The sequence below is a fragment of the Herpailurus yagouaroundi genome, unplaced genomic scaffold (genome assembly GCF_014898765.1).
Source record: "Herpailurus yagouaroundi ecotype Mexico unplaced genomic scaffold, PumYag 199, whole genome shotgun sequence".
Taxonomy (NCBI): domain Eukaryota; kingdom Metazoa; phylum Chordata; class Mammalia; order Carnivora; family Felidae; genus Herpailurus; species Herpailurus yagouaroundi.
The window spans coordinates 258,158-281,639 of record NW_024412430.1 but is presented as its reverse complement, the minus strand read 5'-3'; the positions used below and the strand labels follow the sequence as shown (position 1 = coordinate 281,639).

Sequence of the window (23,482 nt, the reverse complement as noted above, 5' to 3'; positions counted from 1 at the left end):
AATACGTGGGGCGCCTGGGTGGCGCAGTCGGTTAAGCGTCCGACTTCAGCCAGGTCACGATCTCGCGGTCCGTGAGTTCGAGCCCCGCGTCAGGCTCTGGGCTGATGGCTTGGAGCCTGGAGCCTGTTTCTGATTCTGTGTCTCCCTCTCTCTCTGCCCCTCCCCCGTTCATGCTCTGTCTCTTTCTGTCCCAAAAATAAAATAAAAACGTTGAAAAAAAAATTAAAAAAAAAATAAAAATAAAAATAAATAAATAAATACGTAAAATAAACCAAAACCCAATGGTGATAATATGGCACAAAACAGGCAAGGTACTTTCAGCATTTAACAGACAAAAAATACCCAAAAACCATGCCAAGTAAAAAGAGGGCTGAATTAATTTTCAAATCCACTAAACAAGCCAGTTGTGGATTCTAGACATCTAGACATCGTCAACAGAGGAACCAGAAGCAAGATCAAGAATGGAAAGGAGTTGGGGAGGGAGGGGGGACTGACCACGGAAATGTCTCCTTGGCTAGCAGCGGGGATGGCCTCTATTCACTGCTGCAAAACATGTTTTCCTAAGAGGCAATTTTACCCCATATGTAGTTAAGATTTTCTTTCCTCTTTAGGCTCCAACTCCAAAAAGGTACTTTAAAGATTTATTTAAACACTAAACGAGTGGGTGTAAGATTTCTCAATTACATGTCTAGCATTAAAACACAGGGTGAAGGAACTTGGAACTAAGCTGGAATCTTAAGCCAAACTATTATTAGTCTGAGTTATTACTGACCTCTAGGTGCTACTACACGAGGCAGGTAGAGCCCAGCTCCCAAGTATTTATGGGGAGGAAGCCAGTACATCAGGGCCAAAATGACGTCTTGGGGGTAGCGCAGTGGGAAGCATAGCAAAGAGATGTTGACCTGACTAACCTTGAGAATTTCTCTTACCGGGGATCGCCACAAAGCTCAGGGGAGCACATTTCCTAAAACTAAAAGTGAGTTCACATAAAGCTGACCAAATAATACCAATTAAATCTCGCCTCAAGGGTTTGAAAACACAGTCAGGGTTACCTCTTATAAATCAACAGTGCTGAACTCTAAAATGCAAAATGTGAATCTCCTTTGGAAAGGATGAATCATAGAGTCTTACACAATTCTGGACTCATCTCCCACCTACTCAATGCACCAAATATGTGTTTACTGGGTATATGAGCTCAGAGGGACAGAGGGACTTCAGAAGCTTCAATTCTAGTGGGGAAGAAGCAGGTAGAAGTATGACATGCACACATGATGATAACTCAAGGCCATGGTGTGCAACATGTCACAAGATGTTACAAGGTGCTCCTGGAGAGGGCTCACATTTAACAAGGCATCAGTGAAGGCTTCGAGTTAAGGCAGCAACAGAAGTGGCTAGACAGGAAGGACAAGAAGTATTCCCACAGGAAGAGGTAAGACTGGTAGAAGGCTCACTGCTCCAGAGAAGAAGGAAAGGCTTTCAGGGAATGGAACGTTATCTCTTTCAGCCCAAGCACAAGATGCAAGGAACACATGACATGAGGCTAGAAAAGCAGGTGGGGGTAATACTACCAGAAGGGCCTTGAATGTCCCCCATCACGAGTTTATGTGCAACTCCTGAAGATCTCTGATGCAAGAAAGGACCTAACCAGGTAAGCACTTTAAAAGGGGGAAAACTTGGGGTGCCTGGGTGGCTCAATCAGTTAAATGTCCAACTTGTGGTTTCAGCTCAGGTCGTGATCCCAAGGTTGTAGGATCAAGCCCTGCCTCAGGCTCTTTGCTGAGCATGGAATCTGTTTGGGACTCTCTCCCTCTCTGCCCGTTCCCTGCCCGTGCTCACTCTCTCTCTCTTTCAATCTCTCTCAAAATAAATAAATAAACATTTAAACAAATAAAAAGGGGCACACTCACCTAGGATCTTACTGACAAAAGTGAGTAGGAAATAAGTGGGGATTTTAACGAATAAGATTGGTAAAATGTGACTTAAAAAAGGAAGAATTACAGGCTACAGTTTGTGCCAGATGTCAGAGAGAATGGGGAAGATGCCTTTAACAAACTGAAGTTCGGAGACACTGTTATGGGGGTGAGGGAGACAGGGAAAATGACCAGGTTGGCTGGGAAACCCTACTGAGATCTTACATCACTGTGACACCAACAACAAGTACAGAACAGTGGCAACACAAGTCACCTACCTTGCTCTCTTCCACTTTGATTAAAAAAAAATAAAAGTAAGGCCACAGGGCCTTTGCATATACAGGCTCCTCAGCCTAGAGGTTTAAGTCCAGCCCCTATGGAGTTAAAGCAGCTCAGAACACTCTTTCTTGACCCTCTCAGAAAGGATCAGCCTGTCACATGCTTTGATGGGATAGTGTTCCTCTCGGTCATAACTCTTCTCTCAATTATGATTATGCACTTATTTTTGTGATTATTTGATTAATGTAGTCTCTCCATCACTAAGCTGTGAGCTTCCAATAGGGTCCCCCATGCCTATGTAGCAGGTCTCAATGAAATCTATGAAAGAGGGGACAAGAGGGAGGTGACTGTTAGATTTTAGTGAGCAGATGGTGTGGGGACCTGAAATCACATCCCACAAGAGAGGGCTGAAGCAACGGACATATTCAGCCAGAAGAGAAGCCTCACGGCAAGCTGGTGGTCTCCAAATATCTGAAGGGCTATTGTGGGGACGATGGATTAGTGGTGCACTGTGTGGTCTCCAGGGGTAGAAAAGAACCAGGACTGATGGATAAAGGTTCCAAGGAGACGGATCTCAGCTCAAGGGCTGGAGCAATTTTGACAGAGCCAGGGAAAATGGCTTCCTCCAGGCACCCGCAAGTCCCTGTCACTAGACATGCTCGGTCAGAGGCACACAGCCACCTGAAGAGGCTATCATAGGTGACTTGATGCACAGGTAGACATTTATGCTAGAGGCACTCTGAAGGTCCCTCCAGCCCCAACTGAACTCTTCTGGCTGTACTGCCCGCTCTCGGGAGGCACCCATGCGTTTGCACATGAATCCCTAGGAATAGGTCATGGGCTGTCCCGTCTACCTACAAGGGCCCACCTTTTCCACTTTCTCTGCCCTGTGGGCTTGTTTCTCTTGCACAAGCCTCAGCTTTCTGTGTATCTCCCTCACCCCAAGGAAGCCCTTCCCGTCTTAACTGTGGTCACTCTTTACGCTGCTCTGCCTCCACAGCACCTCTCACAAGTGTAATCACAGCATTTGTCCCTTTAATGTTTCCACATCAATAGGCCCCCAAAGGCAGGGAAGATGAACATTCTCTTTCCTAGAGCCTGCCCAGCATCTAGCACAGAGTCTGACATGTGGATCTTGCTTAAATGTCCACGGACAGCCATCCATCACCCTACCCAAATATTACTTCAATTGGTATTTCTCAGAGGGTGACACCTGCAAACTTTTACCACACCTTGTTCACCCTCACCCTGGCCATGCTGGTTTTTCCACCATTCTCTCAAGTGCTTCACACCAAAGCTGCTCAAAGTGTGGTCTGCAAACATTTGCTACTCTCTGCACTGACATCAGCTCACTCATGGAGAGTAGGTGTTGAAAACGTTTCTACAGCAGCTTGATAAAGTCAGTTCCTGACAGCTGACTCTTGTAATAAAAAACTTGGGCTTGTATTTTCTAGCTTTCTTCCCCTATTCATCTGTACTTGTCTGTTACAAGAGTACCAATCTTGGTCATGTTGGGAAAAAAACTGGAGAAGCATTGCCTCAAGAAGTATTCCTTTACTCAACAATGAGGACAGGAAGTCCTCTCACGCTAATTAATGGACCAAAACAAGGGGAGTAAAATGTATAGCCCAGACCCCAAAGACAATGGTGAACTCCCATTTTTCCCTCTGATATTAACTCGATCATCCTCACATAATATAGCTCCCCTCAAACTTAAAAGAAAATCCTAAAAAATGTTTTTTCACTGTGTTGGAGAGCAGTGACCACTCTGATCCAGAGACTCGCCCTCACAACTCTGCTGCTGAACCCACTGTCATTGTCCCTGAACACATCGTATCCTATAATGGAGCTGTGAACACAAAGAAATCCAACGTGCTCACAAGCCAAGGACATGAATATTTTGGCTTTAGTAAATGACACCAGTATTATCATTCACAGAAGGTTTAAACTTGGTGTCTAATTGCATTATGAACACACACACCACAGTAAGGACCTAGTTAGGTCTGAGTTAATAGTCCTCTGCACAGCAACCTCCAACACCATCATGACAGCTTATTGCTCTTGTCACCCCACCCCATCTGCCTCACATATCCCATTCAGGGTGGGGTCCTGGCAGCCAGACGTACCCCCACACCTCCAACTCTTGAAACTGGCTTTCCCTACTGGTCAGTTGAACTTGGCATTACTTGTGCATTATTCCCCTGAAGACTCATCAGTTATTATTAATTATTGCCTCTTATTCACATTACTCATTTGCCCTTTATCCTCTCACCAGTTTGTAGGACACAGAACAGCCACACTGCCAGAGACGACAGATAAATACCCATTACGTGCCCTGGGGCATCTCAGGCTGGATGCAGAGGGGCATACCCAAGAAAATACATGACATAGCAGTTCATGGTTATTCAATCAGAAGAGATCTACCAGGTAAGAAAGCATTTGCAACACTCCTCCCCCTGCCCCAGTCCTGCTCTTCCCTGGGCCTAGATGTCACTGTAAATTCCTAACATCTCTACCAGTTCCTACTGTAGACAAAACTCTCATTTCGTCATGAATCAAATTACCATGAAACAGACATTACAATGCATGTGAAGTACAGCCATGGAAATCTGCTTTCCAAAATGCAGGTGATGGGAGTAAGGAATTCCATTCTTCCTCATGCTGCTGGTTAATTTGAAGAAAGGCTCCAATCAAAATCACACAAAGATGAGCAGGTGGTTGAATGGACCACTCAGAATAATGTAATATGCAATACACAGTGGACACATAAATAAAAGCTAAAAGCAACCACACAAAGGTAGAAAAATAAACTGGGGGTGCCTGGGGGGGCTCAGTCAGTTAAGCATCTGACTCTTGATTTCAGCTCAGGTTATGATCTCACGGTCTGTGAGTTCAAGCCTCACATTAGGCTCTGAGCTGACAGGGCAGAGCCTGCTTGGGATTCTCTCTCTCTCTCTTTCTGTCCCTCCCCCGCTCATGCTCACTCTCTCTTAAAGTAAATAAACATTAAAAAAAAAAGAAAAAGAAAAAGAACTGAAGGCCTATGACACACAACCCTATTTGGAAAAACCAAAATTGTAAAAGGTCCTAGAAAGGCAGAGTGCACGATGGCAGATAAGACAGACACCCGTAGTTTACTCTGCTTTGTACAAAAACTGAGAACTTTCAGAATTCTTTAAAATCGCATTTCTAATTACTAACATATGGAAGCAAGTGATTTTAAGTGACCCTGGGAGAATAACCTGGAGAATAAAAAACTTTCTTGTTTTCTGTCAAAGCCATTCTGTGTTTTGTAGTTCTGGACCTCTCAGAGTAAAGCACGCACCAAACTTCAGTGGGCGGGCGGAGAGGTCCAATAACAGATGCCCAGATGCCACAACTACCCTTTGCACAACTCTAGTTTCCACCAAAATAACAAAAAGGTAGCGCTGAGCTGGGTAAAAAGACAACTCGTTTCAAGTTTGAGATTTCAAGAGTTTGTGACAGCTTACTGCTCACAACACAGTCCCGTTGGAAATCTCCAGCAGCTACCCTCTGACCAAAGGCAAAGCAGGGCAGCTTTCTGAAGAAGGGTCAAGCAAGGAGGGCCAACCACCCCCGGTTCTTGCCTTCCTCCTGGTCCCTGTCTACAACAGCTTCTCTCCAGAAATAACTGAATGCATGAGATCACCCATAGTGAGAAGACAGAGGCATGACACCTACAAGGTGCCTATTTATAGAAAGTGTTAACACTCCTCAGGAAAAGGCACTAGAAATCTCCTTGGAAACGCCCAAGCCTGTGCTCCCTTTGGAATTCTAGTCTGCTAATACCCATGACTAAGTAATTGCCTTTAAAACAAAACTGAGGAGTTAGAGGTACTTACGGTTTCCCCCCAGGGATTCCTGCCAGGTTGGGAGGGATTGTAGGTACTCTCATGTGAGGGGGAGGATCAAACCCAACCTGGAAACAAAATAAGGCATTGAAGACTCAGTTTATGTAGCATAGGCACTTTGTGAACATCTATAAAGACTTTTCACTAGAAACTCCTAGATCTCCAAAGCAACATAAACAGGAACAGGAACATGTGCTAACATTTTTCAAAAGAAAAATTATAATGCAAGAGGTAATACAAGCACCTCTAAATGACAAGCTAAGCATCTTTTTGGGGAGGTGGGCTGGAGCATGGTCTACTTGTACGTGGAGATCCAGCTTCCCACAGTAAATACTTCCTGTGGACTTAGGATGTCCTGCCTTGCCCAAACAAGTGCAGAGAGCAGTATGCTGCCTGAGTCAGGACTCCTTGACCTTGGCACAATCAATGTTTTTGGGCCAGATAGTTTGGGGCTGTCCTGGGCATGGCAGGACATTTAGCAGCACCCCTGGCTTCTACACAATACGTACCAAAAGTATCAGTGCTACTGATCGTAAAAAGTGTCTCCACATATTACCAAATGTCCCAAGGGGGCAAAATAACCTCCCAGTTTCACAGTTACTGCTTAAACCTTCATAGATTCCCTAGTTTGTGCGCCCTAACGAAGATACCTAGTCCCTTGGCTGCCCACTTTGCTTTAAACTATCTTGCCCTCGGGGTGCCTGGGTGGCTCAGCTGGTTAAGCATCTGACTTCGGCTTAGGTTATGATCTCACAATTCGTGGGTTCAGGACCCACACTGGGCTCTGTGCTGACAGCTCTGAGCCTGGAGCCTGCTTCAGATTCTGTGTCTCCCTCTCTCTCGGCCCCTCCCCTGCCCCTCAAAAATAATTTTAAAAAAAGCCAAAAAACTATCTTGCCCTCTACTGCACAGCCGTTCCTACTAGTGCAATGTAAGAGAAAAAAACACAAACTTCACTCTCAGCCCCAACTACTGGAGGTAACACTATCTGAAGAGGGGAGAGGAGAAATATGAACACAACATATTCCAGTCAAGAGAATATATAGGGACTTCTATTCGGTATAATCTATTCTCTTTCTCTGATGCAGTTAAGGATTACAGTTGATTTTACCCTTTGCATGCAGTTTTGTATCTTCTGGATCAAAAAGGAGGTGGTTTACACAGTGGCAAAAGGTAGGGCAAGAAGACCGGCAACATGCCTGAAGGCTTCAGTCATCCCTGTTTTCTGCCTGTTGCTCTGAGAGATCACTGCTTATACCTGAGCCACACTGTTGGGTTTAAAGAATAATAAAGGCACGGAAAGAAGAAGTTACAGCTTCTCAAATATTTTTTCCTAATAATTAAAGAGGGGGGGAAAAAACCTGAAGAAAATGCATGCAAAGGCGTCTGTAAGGTATTTGAGTCATTCCATCGCTTTCCAAAAAATAAATTAAAAAATCTACCTTGGGGGAGAAAATCGGACGTCCCCAGAGCCATCAAAGCAGCTCCTTAACACTGCCTAGTTTCATCCACAAAAACAGTGATCCAAGACGCGGTGGGCCCTAACGTCACGAAGCGGCATGCTGAGGGCAGCAGGCTCGGGGACACTGGGGCTCTGTTCCGCAGGCGCGGGCGGGGACACGAGCGGGGAAACCTACCATCGGGGAGCGCCCGTAGGCCACCACGGCGGCGGCGGCGGCGGCCGCGCTCATCTGCGGGGACATGTTGTGCAGGCTGGCGTAGGCAGCGCCGGGGCTGGTCAGCTCCCCGTTCATGCCGGCGTGGGGCACCATCCCGAATGGGGCAGGGTACGGGCCGGGCACCGCCAGCGGCGTCCTCAGGCCGGCCGCTGCAAGGAAGCACAAGCCGCGCGCGTGACGTGACTCAGCCGGCCGCTGTGGTCCAGCCTGACCGTCAGCTCCGGGGTCCCTTCTAGCGCCGTTCATGAGAGGCGAGGACAAGCCGGGAAAGCTTGGGTGGGTGGTTTGATCACCACCAACTTGGCTGAAGTCCTCTCCAGGGAAAAAGAGACCCCAAGGAAAGCATTGCCCACCACTTCCTCCTTGGTATAGGCTTGGCACCACTGCGAAATCAGGGAATTAAAATGAAGCAGCAGTATCGTACCCAATTCATAGATGGCAAACCAAGGCCCACACACTACCTGTCTACTTGACTTAATCTCCAAAGAAGGTTTGGATAAAATCCAAGATTTCTCCTTCAGTTCAAACTTTCCACTCTTTGGTACCAATTCCAAACAAAAACCTGACCCTGGGTTTAGTAAGCCAAAGCATAGGTTCAGGCGGAATATTCTGGGGCCTATTTTCCTCTGGGCCCAAGGTGTTAAGGAAGATAAAGTCAAAAGTTACCAATTTATTCGCTCGACTCTCAGCGAAACCCTCCCAATTTCTCCTGCCGGAGAGACCAGTGATTCCTGAGGGATGAGCCGGCAGAAAATCCGCCAAGTAACGTGAGCAAGCGGCACACTTGGGCCACCCGTTTCAGTCAGAATTAGGGAACTCAGACGCACAGTGACAGTTCGGGAAGGAGCTTACATGCGGAATTATTATCGGAAACTTCATCGAAGTTCCTAGGATTTGGATTATTTGGAAATAAATTTTTTAAAAATGCCAAATGTAAACAGTCGGAGACCGAACAGGGTGCAGCTGCTGAACCTCTCAGGACAAACATCTGTTTCTTATCATGGCTTTTCAGGGATAGGAAGGAGGCAGGCAGGCAGTAAGTGCATTTCATATTCATGGGGAAATGGCGTCAGGAGTGCACAGACAACGAACCAAGCCGGGAAAGGGAAAAAAAACAAAACAAAGCACAACAAGAGGCAATGCTCTACCGGCTTGGTTAACGAGGGGGTCCATGGCTGGAGGCTTGCCGAGGCCTGGACGGAGTCCTGGAGTGGCGCTGGTGCCCGGCGTTGGCATGTCGCTCCGAGGCGTCGGTGTGCTGGATTTCAGAACAGGCGTGCTGGCTTTTTCATGCTGGTATCATTAAACAAATTAAATGAGTATTATTTTTAATCCAAGCCATATTACACAATTTATCACAACAGCAGCTGGGACACTGGGCACCTTCTAGCTACTCCCTCAGCCAATTTCCATAAATCCACACAATGTTGACAGCATTAACTTGTGAGCGAGAAATGTTGACCTTTCCTCTTCCTGCCAGAATTAAAACTCTAGCTAGAGACACAGAACATGATCACACTTCTTCCTCCGCAGATTTTATTTTAAAAAGTATTTTTCCATCAGGCGTGTGGACTTTGGAACTGGGCCAAGTTAGAATGATGACCACCCAGAGAAAAATTCCCAGTCACTCAGAAACAAATGGCCCGGTCACCAAGAATGTCAGAGGGAGGATCTCTATTTTCTAATCTTGCCTTTTAGTAGCAGTGGAATTGAGATGAATGGTGAGAGGCAGCAGGGCCACTGATCTGATGAGAAGCAAACTGGCATCTCAAAGCCAAAAGCCCGAGAAGGAGTCTTATCAGTTTGAGAGATATGTGTGGAGTTTCACACGGCCACCCGCTTGCCTACATAACCGGTGTGGACCCGCGAGCACAGAGGCCTTCAGGAGTCAGTAACGGGGTTACAGGGCATCATCCTTGTCATCTCAACCTTTCATTCTTTAAATCCAGGCCTGAGAAGTGCTGTGGGGTAGCAAAGAGCATGCACGGGCTAGGGAGAGACCCCAGCCCCCTCTGGCCATAAATCTGATGGCTGTGTAAACTTGGCAAGCTCCTCAGGCTTTCCTCCCCTTCAGTGAAATGGGATAATGCCTAGGAAGACTGTGTAGGAATCAAACACAGGGTTGTTATGGCTCGGTTTTTGTGAGTTATGAGATGACACACTCCCCAGTATTTGCTGAACGGTTGAAAGCATGAACAGGCTCCAAGGCTCTGCCCTCCCCATGCCAGTTCCAGGCTTCCCCTGGGCCCCGGGGCCATTTGAGTACATCCCCACTCTGACCCCAACCCAATTCCAACATGCCCTGACACAATGGGTCAGTTTAATACAAGGCAAAATGGACAGCTTAAGAAAATGAGGATTTCTCAGGACCTACGAGGTTGCCCAGTAAAAGGGTAATGGACGTGGAAGCTCTCTAATCACGGCCCAAAAGAGCCTACTGAGAGGGAGAAAGGAAAACACTGTGTGGGACAAAGAGTACGAGGAGCAGACTCACTTTAAACACTTAAAAACAGAACTCTCACTCAGTAAAAAAAAAAAAAAAAAAAATCCCCATGTTTCAAATACTTGAGGGTCCTCTGAACCACAAAGGATAAATAAACTGCTAAATGGGCAAGTGATGGCTCTTATGACCTACCAAGCTCATTTCTTTGGATTTCAAAGAAGTGGAGCTTCCCGAGGAGGCTGTGGATGCTGGGCTGCTAGAAGCATCTTTCTTCAGCAGACGGTTTTTGTCGATCCCGTTTTCCCTGGGTGAATGGGCAGGGCTTGCTCGCGGAGAAGAAGGGTCCTTAACAAGCATAAGTAAAGTTTTCATGATTTCATTTACAATGGACGGACCTTGCGCTTTACAGACTCTATTTCCACACCAATTCTCTAAATTAAAGGAGGGCGCTCTAAGTCCTTTAGATCTGGGGGACTTGGGAGTGTGCAATGTTGTTATCATTACCAGGATGGTATTTGCAAACACACCCATGAAGACAGCACAGAGGAAAACACATCTAGGAACTATCATATCCTCCCCTCATGCTCATACTTTGCCCAGAGGGCACTGGAAAGAAAGGAGCACTAGATATCCAGCATACAAATCCAAAATGATAGGGAAAACAGATTTTTCTTTTTAAAGGAAACCAAAGTTCTCATCAGGTAGACCACTATCGTTCCACCCGTGAACAGCCACTAAATTTTTAACGTGTAAAGTTGTAAGAAACCAAATACCATGGCTCCACCGTTCTGTTTTCTCAAAAGTCACTCTGAACATAAACTTTGAGAAAATGATTGGTTACCTCGTTAGACACATCCACAACTAAGTTGTCATCGCTTTTGTCACCATCGCTGTCCTGGAAAAAGACATTTTAATGCCATTTATTAAAGGGTTGGAGGCCCAGTTAAATTTCAAGAGTTCTTGGTAGCAGACAGACTAAAAAATGGCCTAGGACAAGCCTACAGGTTCCATTCCAGATTGTCAGCCCCTTGTCATTAACACCACCTCCCCCCTACTTATCTGACCTGGGGCTACGCAAAGCTCCAGGGAGGAACTGTTGCAGTAGCATACCTGCTACATATCATACTGGTGAGCACAAGTTCCAAACACTGGGTACCTAGTAAGAGCTCAATAAATACTTGTAACAGCTGAATCTCTTTTATAATCTGAAATCCGCCATGTCTTTATAAGAGGACTCTTTCCCACTGGATGTTAAGAATACAATTTCATGTCATTGCTTTGTGTGTATCATTCTTGAAGACAGCCAACAAATCTCGTGTTCATAGACAATTTGTAATTACAAAGACAAACTGAAACCATGTTCCCATTGGGTTACTAATTACTGAGGAAAAAAAACAGCAAAAAACTAAAAACAACAAAGCTATCTACTCGACTGGAATAACATTAGGACATATTAAGAATAAACCTTGTTGGCAATCAGTTTGGAATATTTTTGGAGAGATGGAAGGAACACAGGATGGCAAAATCTGGAGGGCACTAGCGTCCTGCCCTTGGGCTTTTATTTTCTCTTCATAAAGCCATAAAATTTGCTAATCAAGGAAACTGCAAGGTTGCACTAAGTTTGAAAAAGCTTCAGAAAGGCTATTCAATTTATGTTATCATTCCTACATCAAGTTTAGGGCAGAATGAAAAAGTCCACTTTCTTAGCCAAAAGGCTTTGCGTCCTTTAGTACAGAGTAATACAATGGGTACATGAAAGAAGTATGATGTCGCCATGGGTCCCGGTTCTCAAAAAGTAGTAGGTGACGAATTTATGATCTAAACAATCCTTTTACTGATGTCACTGTTAATTACGAATACACAAGTGTCTGACAATTTGTACTAATAAGTACAAGGGCGAATATTAGCCACAATGGCTTTCTAAGGGGCCTCCATGTTCAACTAGAAAGTTATCCTCAACTTTAAATTCATACCTTTTAAATGTTTTTTTCTTTCTTTTTTAAATGTTTATTTATTTTTAGAAAGAGAGGGAAGAGAGAGAGCACGAGCTGGGGAGGGGCAGAGAGAGAGAGAGGGAGACACAGACTCCGAAGCAGGCTCCAGGCTCTGAGCTGTCAGCATAGAGCCCCATACTAGGCTTGAACTCACGAACCGTGAGATCATGACCTGAGCTGAAGTCAGCTGTTTAACCAACTGAGCCACCCAGGAGCCCCTTAAATATTTTTTTCTAACTCACCTAGAATGTTACATGTGGAAGACCCAATTTACTTTCTTCCAACAGTGTGTTACTAGATTTACTTTAATCATTGTTGTTAAAGCACCATGCAATTCACTGTAACAACATAAAATTATAACCAGTGAGGAAGCCTGGGTAATTCAAAATAACAGCCTATTGAAAGAAATATTTTTATGTAATAAAAGAAAAAAAGTTAATACTAAAGAAAATTTGCTTTCTCTCTTAGTAAAAGACTTCAGAAAAGCACAAACCTTTTTCAGGCGTTAAGAACCCAAAGACAGCGGCAGTGAAAAAATGGAAGCCAAAAGGTTTTCCCTTTTAGAAAAACAATTACAAAAATGGTTCACATATTGTACAAACTGGCAAAAAGTAGCAAATAACTCATTTACTACAATGAGCCTATGAAGTCCTTAAGGAGTCTGTAATTTCAATCAGCTTTGCACTGGATGCTTCCGCCAATGTTAAGCCTTCACAGTACAGTGTGAAGGTCATCAAAGAGCTAAGGTCTGAGGGCTTCGCCCCAGACTCTCCAACATCATGTCAACACATCACCCTGAACTACCTATACAACTGGCCATACCTAATATAAGCAGGTTATAAAACAGTAAAGCACAGCTATGGATTCTGTTCTCGATCACTTGCTACTAAGTATCTACACAAGTCTCATGCAGAACTCAAAACTGTATTATTGGCAACCTCCAAATTTCTGCATGTCATGTCCTGGGAATGTTATCATAGTGCAAAGTGTGGACCAATACAAGGACCTCTGGCAAAATATCCATTCCTAGACCCTCAGTTTGGGAATCTTAGCCTGGTGAAGACAATGCATTCTGGAGTTAGACTGCCTCCAGGCTCTGCCACTAACTCTGACCTTGGGCAAATCACTTACAAGCTCTGTGCCTCAGTTTCTTCCTCTAAAATGGAAGTCATGGCACTGAACTCACAGAGTTAAGAGCCCAATGAAAGAATCCATGTAAAAGCACACAGTACCTGATACTAACAAGCTGTTGCTCAGGAAATATTACCCACTGTTGGCTCTTGGCTTGAGCCGGCCAGAAGGAGGCTGAGAGGCCTAGCGTGTAAACCCCCATATAACCTGCATGCCAACCAGAGGCGGACACTTCTTCCACAAGCAACAGGAAGTGGCCTAATACAGCATTCTGGTCTCATGCTGTTCCCAGGAATGTGTCCATCTTGAAATAGACACACTCGGGGACACGCAGAAAACGCCAAGTCATCTATCAGCTGCAGTTTATGACCCTCGGACCTGAGCCAATCGCCATGTGGCTTGGTTTGCTCTCCTTGTGAATGTGGTTGCAGCTAGATCTGAGTCAAGTGCCCTCCCTCCACAGGCCTGTGTTCTCAGTCTGCAGGGTCTGATTTAGATGCCTTCAGAGTTTTTCCCATTTTCACCAATGGACTTACATCGCTAAACTGCTTGCTGTTCAAGAGGATGAACTATACCTCAAGACCTAATATGAGTCTGAACACATCAACAGAACAGCATCCCAAAAGGTATTCTGTAACAGTGAAATTCTTACCCTGATTATTTTAGCAGGACAGGCTACCGAATTTGTAGGGCCGAAGACAGAAAGAAGATGCAGGCCCTTGTTCAAAAATTGAGAATTTGAAGATGATGAGAGCAGAGCATTAAACCAAGGGCAAGGTCCCTTTAAGAGCAGGGCCCTATGCAAATGCACAGGCTTCAAGTCCACAAAGGTAGTCCTGCATGCTTAAATCCCCTCTTAGGAGGAACTTAGGCAGAAAGCCTAAAATGTAATAGTGAGCCTGGCAGAGCATAATTTACAGCTCTAGAGGGAAACAGTACCTTATAATGTAAGAATCTATTCTCTTTATGGTATTAGAAATTTAAAGGATGTGAGATTATCACTAAAATCTTAGAGTACGCTTGTATGTTCACTTAGAAGTAAGCAAACAAGTACTGTTTCAAGTCCTTTATTTACTTACATAGTGGCTGGAGTCCTTATCATCCACCTTTCTTTTTTTGATGTCATTGGAAAATTCAGGCCCATTTCTGCGTTTATCTGTGCCCCTTAGACTGTCTGGGACCAAGAGGGAATTACTCTGCAAGACAAAAAAAAAAAAAAAAATCAAGGATTCCTTCCCAGGTCTTTTTGTACACATGAAAACCCAACCTGGATGTAACAGCTATATTAGAAGGGTGATACCTACACAGCCTTTCATTCCATTTAATTCATCTTGGCTGAAGACTTGGATGGCAAACATTTATGGAGGTTCAAGCACTTAAAAGAGAGACCCTGACTATGCAATCAAACCATCTGAAGCCTGGTGGATCCTTCAGGCCCTACTCACTTAAAATGTTCTTCCGTTCTTTTTACTGTTAGAGAAATGGGAGCTTGCTGTTTACATGAGGATGTGTTTTTTATTCTTTCCCACTGCGATTTCCTGGTCAGGAATATAAATGGCCTATGAGCAGAACCTGAGATTATTCTACTAGACGTATTCTGTGACTGTAACACTCAATGTGTGCCCCTCAAAAAACACACACCGAGAGAGCAGGTGAGATTAACAGCGTGGCTTCCTAAAAGGCAAATCACATTTTCCAGAGCAACAATGAAGGAACTCTTTTGAATTCTTTTAATTTACTGTTGAAAATAAGATTTGGTGTTCCTTGCCAATAGCACTGAAATTTAAGACCCAAAGCGGGCATTTCAGCCAGTGAATCTTCAACAGCTAGGCCAGCTCCCCCACACAAAAGCAGAAGCAAGGACTAATCTTTTCTACCAACCACACAGGAGACTTTCATTCGCAAGTGCCAAGTAGGAACTGTTGACCCAAAGAAAACAAGCATTTTAGGTATTTGGGGGTCACATGACACGATCTGCCATCCCTTCAATTCCCATCTCCCCTCAGGCTAAAGCATCAGAACAAGTTACAATGAGTCCTTTTAAGTACAGGATTAGCATATGCAAGGGGGCAATTTGTTCAGTGATGTGTTACTGCCTTGAACAATACTGAAGGAGCTGTGCAAAAATCTCCTTCACAAAGCCCAGATAACCCCAATTTCTGCAAGATGTAGGAGAACTAACAAGAGGATGTCCAGGGCCAACAGACAATTATGTAACCTTTCTCTGCCACAATTTAAAATGGAAGGGGCTGGGGAAAACCTTCAAGTTAGACCACCCCTAATGCAATGGCATGTACCAGAAACAAATTTTTAAAAGCCGGGGTGGGGGATGGGGGGGGGGGGTCTTCGCTCCTAACCAGTCCAAGATGATAGCCAGGTGGCTGGCTCTCAAAGCCTCTTCGTGAAAACTGTGGACTTCACCATGGGAGCATTCCCAGCTCAACCACACACAGGAGGAAATCAAAACTGGGGACCAGGAGGCAATCTGAAGCCTCTTTGCCCACTGCAGGGGCTGACACCGAAGTGAGCTGAGCTTTGATTCATGACCATTCAAGCTATACAAATGCAGGAGGCTTTCATAAAAGCAGAGGGAGGGACCCATGCAATTCAATACAGAGTAGCTCCGAGTACTGTCTTTAGCACAGTGTGTGGGGCTGAAAGGTGAGCTGGCTGGATCCCTAAACTAATTACCTTAGTAAATGTCTGCTAAAAACTAACCCTTCAGACCCAGACTCACCGCCCCCCCCCCCCGCCGCCCCCAATAGGACACAGGAGACTTAAGAAAACTCCTGAAAGTGTTAATGTGTATTCCTAAAAGCTGAGCCATGGAGGGGAGGAGCAGCTTGTGCTCAGGTGTAAACAGCGTCCAATAAATGCACCTGCCTGTGTTTTCGATGTTATCAGCTCTGAAGTCTCCTTGTCCAGACACTGACCAGGTAGATGCATTAAGGGCAGTGCCACAGCGCACTCAACTTTACAGCTGCCCCAGTGCCCTGAAGAATGCAGCATAGGCTTGGTGTCCACATGCAATTTTAAAGTTAAGTCTCTCCATAGCCTTCCTGCTATAACCAGCACTGGACATCCAAACCGCTCAGCCATTCATAGACAGTTTTTTAAGGATCCTATTATTTTTTTTAATGATGTCAAGTGGTATTGTAAACATAAAAGTAAACTACACTTCTGTTAGCAACAATGCAATTTGTCAGAAACAGTGACATTTCTATAGCCGGACCCATAAGCCTGTCAAGCTTTGACACCTCTGCTTCTACACGTTAGAAGTTACTACTGTAATTCCCGCATGAAGGGCTTCAATGAGGTCTATAATCTGAATAGGTTTTGAAAAGCTCTGGAAGTTCCTCTAAATTTGGACACAGCTAGTAATTAGCACCCCTACTTATGTGAAAATTGGCTCCATTCAAAATGGCAGACTCAGACAAGTTACGAAACACAATGTCTCATGGTACCTTTGATGCCATAAAATGGATTCAAAACAAGGCCCCAAAGACTGTGGGTGGAAAGGCCTGGGAGAGCCACAGTCAGGAGCCAGGGGGTAGCTGGTTCATGCTGCAGCCCCACCAAAAACAGACCACTTCCTTTTACCCCTGTTCCCATGAACCCAGTCTCCTCTGTGTAACCGTCCCCGACATCTTCCAGCTCTGACACTGCTTTCATTGTTTTTCCTGATTTAAGCAAACAGTTCCAGCCTAATGAACTTCACTGTCGGCAACAACAGCTGTTTTGGTTAAACTACTGCCTAGGGGACCCTAATCTTCATGGTCCCCTTGTGCACTCCCCAGAAACCCAAAAGTGACTTCACAGGTATTAGTGGCTGTCTCGTGATACCATAAGCTCCCCCTACCCCCCAGAGCTCTGTGCTTTCCCCACACACCAGCTTCTGTTCCTCACAGCTCAAGGGTGAGTAATAGTCATTAGGAGCCATTTTATACACACTGTAAGAATAAAAAGATTATTCCTGGGTAGTGACTATCATTTGGATTTTTCAAAATTTAGAGTTCTATCTTGATTTGTTAGATCTGGACTTGGATAAGATAGTATCACATTCAACATTAACCTTTAACATTTAATCAACATTGAAAAAGGCAAAAGAATGGAACTTAAGGCTGCTTCACTGTTTTTTTAGACTTGTACATCGGAAATACAGATGGTAATTAGATCAAACCTTTGAAGAGGCCAAAGCAACCTTAAACAGACTTACTATTCATCCTTTTCATCCCCCTCCTTTTATCTGGAGGCTGACCAGAGAGGGGAGGCAATTTATCTAAAGTCACAAAGCTCTTCCTATTCAGTGTCTCCACTCCCAGAGGACTGATTCTTATATGTAACTTACGTACATTGAATACTTTCCCCCACATACTTATCACTTAAAAGTCACACTGGCTCTGTTAACCATTAACATTTAACCATTTAACATTCTTTTTTTTTTTTAACGTTTATTTATTTTTGAGAGACAGAGATAGGGTGCAAGCAAAGGAGGATCAGAGAGAGAGGAGGAGACAGAATCTGAGGCATGCTCCAGGCTCTGAGCTGTCAGCACAGAGACCAAAGTGGGGGTCGAACCCATGAACCTTCAGATCATGACCGGAGCCAAAGTCGTTGCTGAACTGACTGAGCCACCCAGGCGCCCCTACCCATTTAGGGTATGACAGAACAATACCTAATGCAAGCTGCATGCTTTCTCTGACAACCCCCCCCCACACACACACACACTCAGATTCCTTAACAGTCTCTGTCTCTGTCTCTCTCTCTCTCTCTCTCTCTCTCTCTCTCACACACACACACACACACACACACACACACACACACACACTTGGTTTTATGCCACCATACAAAAACTGTGAACATATTTTTAAAAATTACATTCTATATTAAAATGACCCCAAGACAGTCCCAAATGCCTGCCTTTCCACTCCCGAATCCTGCCTTTGCAACCCAAGATGCAAACTAAAACAGGCGTCAGCAGAGGGCAACTCAAAGTAGTCCAGGGACCCACAGCATCACTTCACGCGATGTCAACCACGGCCACTAGCCGCTGTGCAGACTTAGTTGCCACCAGACTCCTCCCAGCGTTCATATTTTGAAAGGCTTTAATCTATTAAACAGCATTCATCAAGTAAAGTTCATTTTCAAACATTTAATCTGCCAAATAAATATTTAATTGCGAATCAGAGTTTTTTCAATCCGCATGAGAACTAGGGTTATCACACGGACTGATACACTCTAATTCTAGCCAAGAAACTCAATGTTTTATTTCACCTTGCAGCTGGTAAAATTTAAATATCTGCCAGAATTTTCAAAAACGATAATTACTGGGCAAATTTCTATTACAAATGTCCTGAGGTCTGGGATTTTTGAGACTGCATGTAAGTTTCCCTTCGTTTTTAAAATTCTGTTTTAACTAAACAAAATCATCTTATTTACTCTGTATCTTCCACAAGAGCTCGAAATTGGGAGATTTACACAGCCACAGGGGAGATTACAAATCTGAGCAAATCAAGGTCGAAAAACACATTATGACTTCAAAACAAACTGAAATTCTAAAACCATGGGGTGCCTGGGTGGCTCAGCTAGTTATGTGTCGGACTTTTTGTTTGTTTGTTTATTTTGAAAGAGAGAGAGAGAGAGAGAGAGAGAGCTAGCATGTGGGGGGAGGGGCAGAGAGAAAGAGAGAGAATGAGAATCCCAAGCAGACTCCAAGCTGTCAGCCCGGAGCCCGATGCAACGCAGGACTCAAACTCACAAACTGTGAGATCTGACCTGAGCTGGACACTTAACCAACTGACACACCCAGGCACCCTGGTTAAGTGTCTGACTCTTGATTCCAGCTCAGGTAGAGATCTCAAGGTTTGTGAGATCGAGCCCCGCATCGGGCTCCCATGTGAGCGCGGAGCCTGCTCAGGATTCTCCCTCTTTCTGCCCCTCTCCCCAGTCTCTCAAAATGGATAAATAAACTTTAAAAAAAACATTAAAAATAAAAAAAAAATTCTAAAACCGCGATGATTTTCTGTACATGTGGCACACACTTATGAGAAGAGAGCCAAGGAAAACAGTAAAGGGAGAGGTACATCTGACAGGTCTCTAGAGAAAAAAAAAGATCCCCCTCCAATGCTGACCACCAGTCAGAAGAAAGAGGGTCCACAAGACCTGTCAGCCCCATGGCATACGGTTCTCTCCATCTGTAGGTAGAAAACTATACATGAAATAAATAGATGAGGTGCAGGGACAAAGAAAACATGTTCCCCAAGGGAACTCCCCTCTTAAAAAATCTGGAGAACATAAAATCTCAGTGTGCACCTTCCCTGACAACAGGCGAGTTGTTCACTACAATTAATATACACTCCCTGAGGGTCGTTTCTCCTCCCATTCAGTGATGTGATGGTTAAGAACAGTTATAAGAGTAAAAGAGCTACTCAGAGAAGAAAAGAAAAAAAAGTGGCAGATCTATTACAAGTGGTATACACTACCTTGAGCTGCTGGATCCTGATCCCGTTATCCCAACTGGGTGAAACATGTTTTCTAAAAACACATACCAGGACTATTCCCTGCTGTAGTTCTCTGGGTGCAAGTTGGCACCTAGAGAGTTGGCAGAGTGTTTGAACCTCGTGGGTAGAAGTGGACAATGTATTATTCTTGTAAATCAAAAATAAACATCCACATGCAATTATTAAACCATACCTTCATTCAAGAACTTTCGATGTTAAGCATTAAGAGCCTGCTGACCTGGAGACTGTTCATTCAGTTGAATCAAACAAGTACATCAAGTTTTGGACTTTGTATGACCTTTATTCTCACCACCCTGGACAATGACGTTTCTATTTCATGCTCTAAATATCTACTCAAAAATGAGACAGAGAGACCCAGATCCTTCAATACAGATGAAAACCAGTCTTTATACCCTTTGTTCCAAAACTTGCACCTTTCTTTAGCAATTTAACAGTAATGGCTGTTCATGTCAGTGGAGATATTCTGGAAGGTAAACTCCAGAAAATATGAAAGAAAGCGAGTTTAATGGAATGTTACACTGTCAGTGTTACCAGAACACTTGTTACAGAGCCTTCATGTATCCTTCATCGATTCTGAGACCTCAAAGCAACTCTTCTGCCAACCGTGTCTAAACCTTGAAGCCACCAGCAGCAAATCTGAAAGGAAAACTCACTCGTGGAGAAAGCAAAAGCTAGACAGCTTTCCCTAATGTGAAAATAATGCACATTATTCAAATGGATTTCTTGAGCTGCCATGCTGATTCCCCTTGGGAACTTTCTCCTCCCCGCAGGAAAAGTGTTTGTGTCAGAGGTACAGATTGGAAACTCATGACACCTCATTTATCCTCAGTTACACTAAGGCAGTGGGAACCTAATTTGCTAGCACACTCTACACTGACAATTAACTTCTCGGTGAACATTAAAACAATTAGGTAGTGACGCACCCCCATCACATCTGTGTGCCTTCTCCAGCTACACCTGGTGCCAATTAAGCCATCACCCTGCCGCTGTACTTTTTGCGGCAGTCCAACGGGTCATTCACAGATTGTGCCTGACATTTCAACAAATGCATTTTTAACCCCTAAAACTAACAGGATCCCCACTTGTCAATGGCGAGAAGTGTAAGAGAGTGAAGATGTGTGGAAATGTGTCCACTTGGCACCCTCATCGCGCCCTAGGAGCGCTGGAGGGTCTGAAGGGTATGCGTCCATTTTTCATAGGGTTTGAATGCAAAATGTGGGAAAGAAGCCACGTGTTCTCGCACCTCGATCTAGGAACTCAGCGCTGTCGGAGGCAGATGAGCGCTTCAGTCAGGAGAACTCTCAGAAAGGAAGGTGGCCAGGTAGAAGACCTACAGACCCAGTAAATACGTGGTCTGGAGGAGGCACTATATAGTCACCCTTGGCCTCTCTTGCTAAGTCCCCACGTTGCCCTTCCACTACACCGCGTTCTCCAGGTAAAGCAAAATAAAACACACCACGCGTACACAACAAATACGATTATTTCAAAGTAACTTTTAAATGCCCTCATGACAACTTCATTCCCCCTGATCAGGACCCTGGTGACAGCAAAAATCAAATCTATATTTCAAATCATTTTTAAAAACACTTTTTGTACAGCCACTTAGCTCTGCTTCGCTGTTAATGTCCCCCTTCCTTCTCCAGTCTCAGATGAGGTACTTTCTAATACAAGAAATTAGAAAGCACTGGATCAGGACTTGCCTGTGAGTTACTTGAATATCTACTGGCACTCACATCCACCTCTTCTCATCTGAAAGATGGACACACAGTTTGTTGCTTACTACATTTCAGAAGGAATGGTAAAAATGATCATGGGGCCAAAAGGAAAAGAAAATTTTCAAAAACCTACTCGAAATGACGGGCATTAAGTTTCCTACTTGCAGAGCACAAACTGAAGTCTGAAAACAGCTTTGGAGGGAGGAAATATTCTCCATCTGCTTTTTGGTTTTTTAGAGTAAAGACGCCTGATGGCCGATCTTCACTGTAAGCACAGGGAGATAAAACCTGAACATTTCTCTAGTTACACACAGGCTCTGGTGCCCACTCAGTGAGTTACGGCATCCACGGTAGACAGACCCCTCCGCCCAGTACAGGGATGGACCACTCCCCACCACCTAGAAACTGCTGGAGCCTTCCATTCTTCAGGGTTCACCCTTCCCACAGCAGTGATGCAGTGAGCAGTTTTCCCAGAGGATTTTTTAAGCACAGTTTTCAATTTTGCCAAAAAGGAAATCTGCTGAGACAACTGCTTAAGAAAACTTAAGTGTTTTCCACAGTGCCTAAATATTGAAATTTTAGGTGACTCATCTCAGTTTTATCCTTAATTTCCAGGCAATCCCTTGAAATATGCCAGGACACAAATTCATAAACGTTTAGGTGGAAACACCTCCTCCTTTCATGAACTGAATAGCATGAAACTAATCAAGTTCATAATAGACTCAGGTCAGTCTTATCTCGACACTGAGAAACATCAGTAACGGCCCGCATCTTCACAACTGCCTTACATTTTTTAAAGTTTATTTATTTAGGGGCGCCTGGGTGGCTCAGTTGGTCAGATGTCCCACTTCAGCTCAGGTCATGATCTCATGGTTGGTGAGTTCGAGCCCCGTGTTGGGCTCTGTGCTGACAGCTCAGAGCCTAGAGCCTGCTTCGCATTCTGTGTCTCCTTCTCTCTACACCTCCCCAGCTTGCACTCTCTCTTTCCCAAAAAAGAAATAAACATTAGAAAAAAAAATTAAATAAAGTTTATTTATTTGAGAGAGAGTCAGCCCACATGTGTGGGGGAGGGGCAGAGGCGGGGGCTGGGGGAGGGGAGGAGAGGGAGGAGGGGGGAGAATCTCAAGCAGGCTCCACCCTGTCAGCGCAAAGCCCAATGCAGAGCTTGATCTCTCCTGAGATCATGACCCTGACCCAAAGAAATCAAGAGTTAGCTGCTTAACCGACTGAGCCACCCAGGAGCCCCATGCTTCACACATTTTAAAAAAGGAAAAGAAACCAACAGTCACTACATTGAGCATGACTAATAATGCATTTATTGCTGTCCTGCTACTCTGCAGGTAGGGAAGACAGGGAGAACATTCCTAAAAGCTATGCTATGTCTGATGACTTTGCATTTGTGGTCCCTAAAACCCCTCATCCTGTGAGGCAGACTCCATCACCAATTCACAGATGAGGCTAGGGGAATGTTCAAAAGGATGAAAAACCTTGCCTGTGCAGTGAGAATTCCACTGAGATCTAGTTAAGTGCAACAGCCACAGAAGAAACACAAAGACACCACCTCATAGGAGATAAAGTGATGGCTGTCATCGTTATTTTTAAATAAGTTCTAAAGATGAACTTGGTAATTCTAGAAGTCAGTTATGGGAGAGTGACAAAACAGTCCCTTGGGCAAGACATAATCTCAATCTCTACCTCCATTAATTAACTACACGATTAGAGGCACCTAGCCTCCTTGAGCTTGGTGTCTTACCAGTAAGATGATGGTGTTGCACCGTTATGACCTCTAAACAGATCCACAATCCTTACGCTTTTCTGGACCAGGAGCCCCTTTTGAGAATTTGATGAAAGTAGAGCACGAACCCAGAACAATGTGGACACAACTGGAGAGGGATTCAAGGACCTTCTGAAGCCCATCTGTGTGCCTCACCTAAGTCC

The 23,482-nt window shown here is 44.5% G+C and overlaps 1 protein-coding gene across 6 annotated transcripts in view; it reads right to left on the bottom strand.

Annotated features, from left to right (window-relative positions):
- TLE1 (TLE family member 1, transcriptional corepressor) overlaps window positions 1-23,482 on the bottom strand; it is a 91,159-nt gene that overhangs the window by 17,895 nt on the left and 49,782 nt on the right. For all 6 annotated transcript variants that reach the window (XM_040449276.1, XM_040449275.1, XM_040449278.1 and 3 more), the window contains 6 exons: window positions 14,388-14,504; window positions 11,025-11,078; window positions 10,376-10,528; window positions 8,889-9,033; window positions 7,699-7,889; window positions 6,053-6,129 (listed from right to left, as the gene is read on the bottom strand). In XM_040449276.1, coding sequence (XP_040305210.1) covers window positions 6,053-6,129; window positions 7,699-7,889; window positions 8,889-9,033; window positions 10,376-10,528; window positions 11,025-11,078; window positions 14,388-14,504 — 737 coding nt within the window. The remainder of the gene's footprint in view (window positions 1-6,052; window positions 6,130-7,698; window positions 7,890-8,888; window positions 9,034-10,375; window positions 10,529-11,024; window positions 11,079-14,387; window positions 14,505-23,482) is intronic.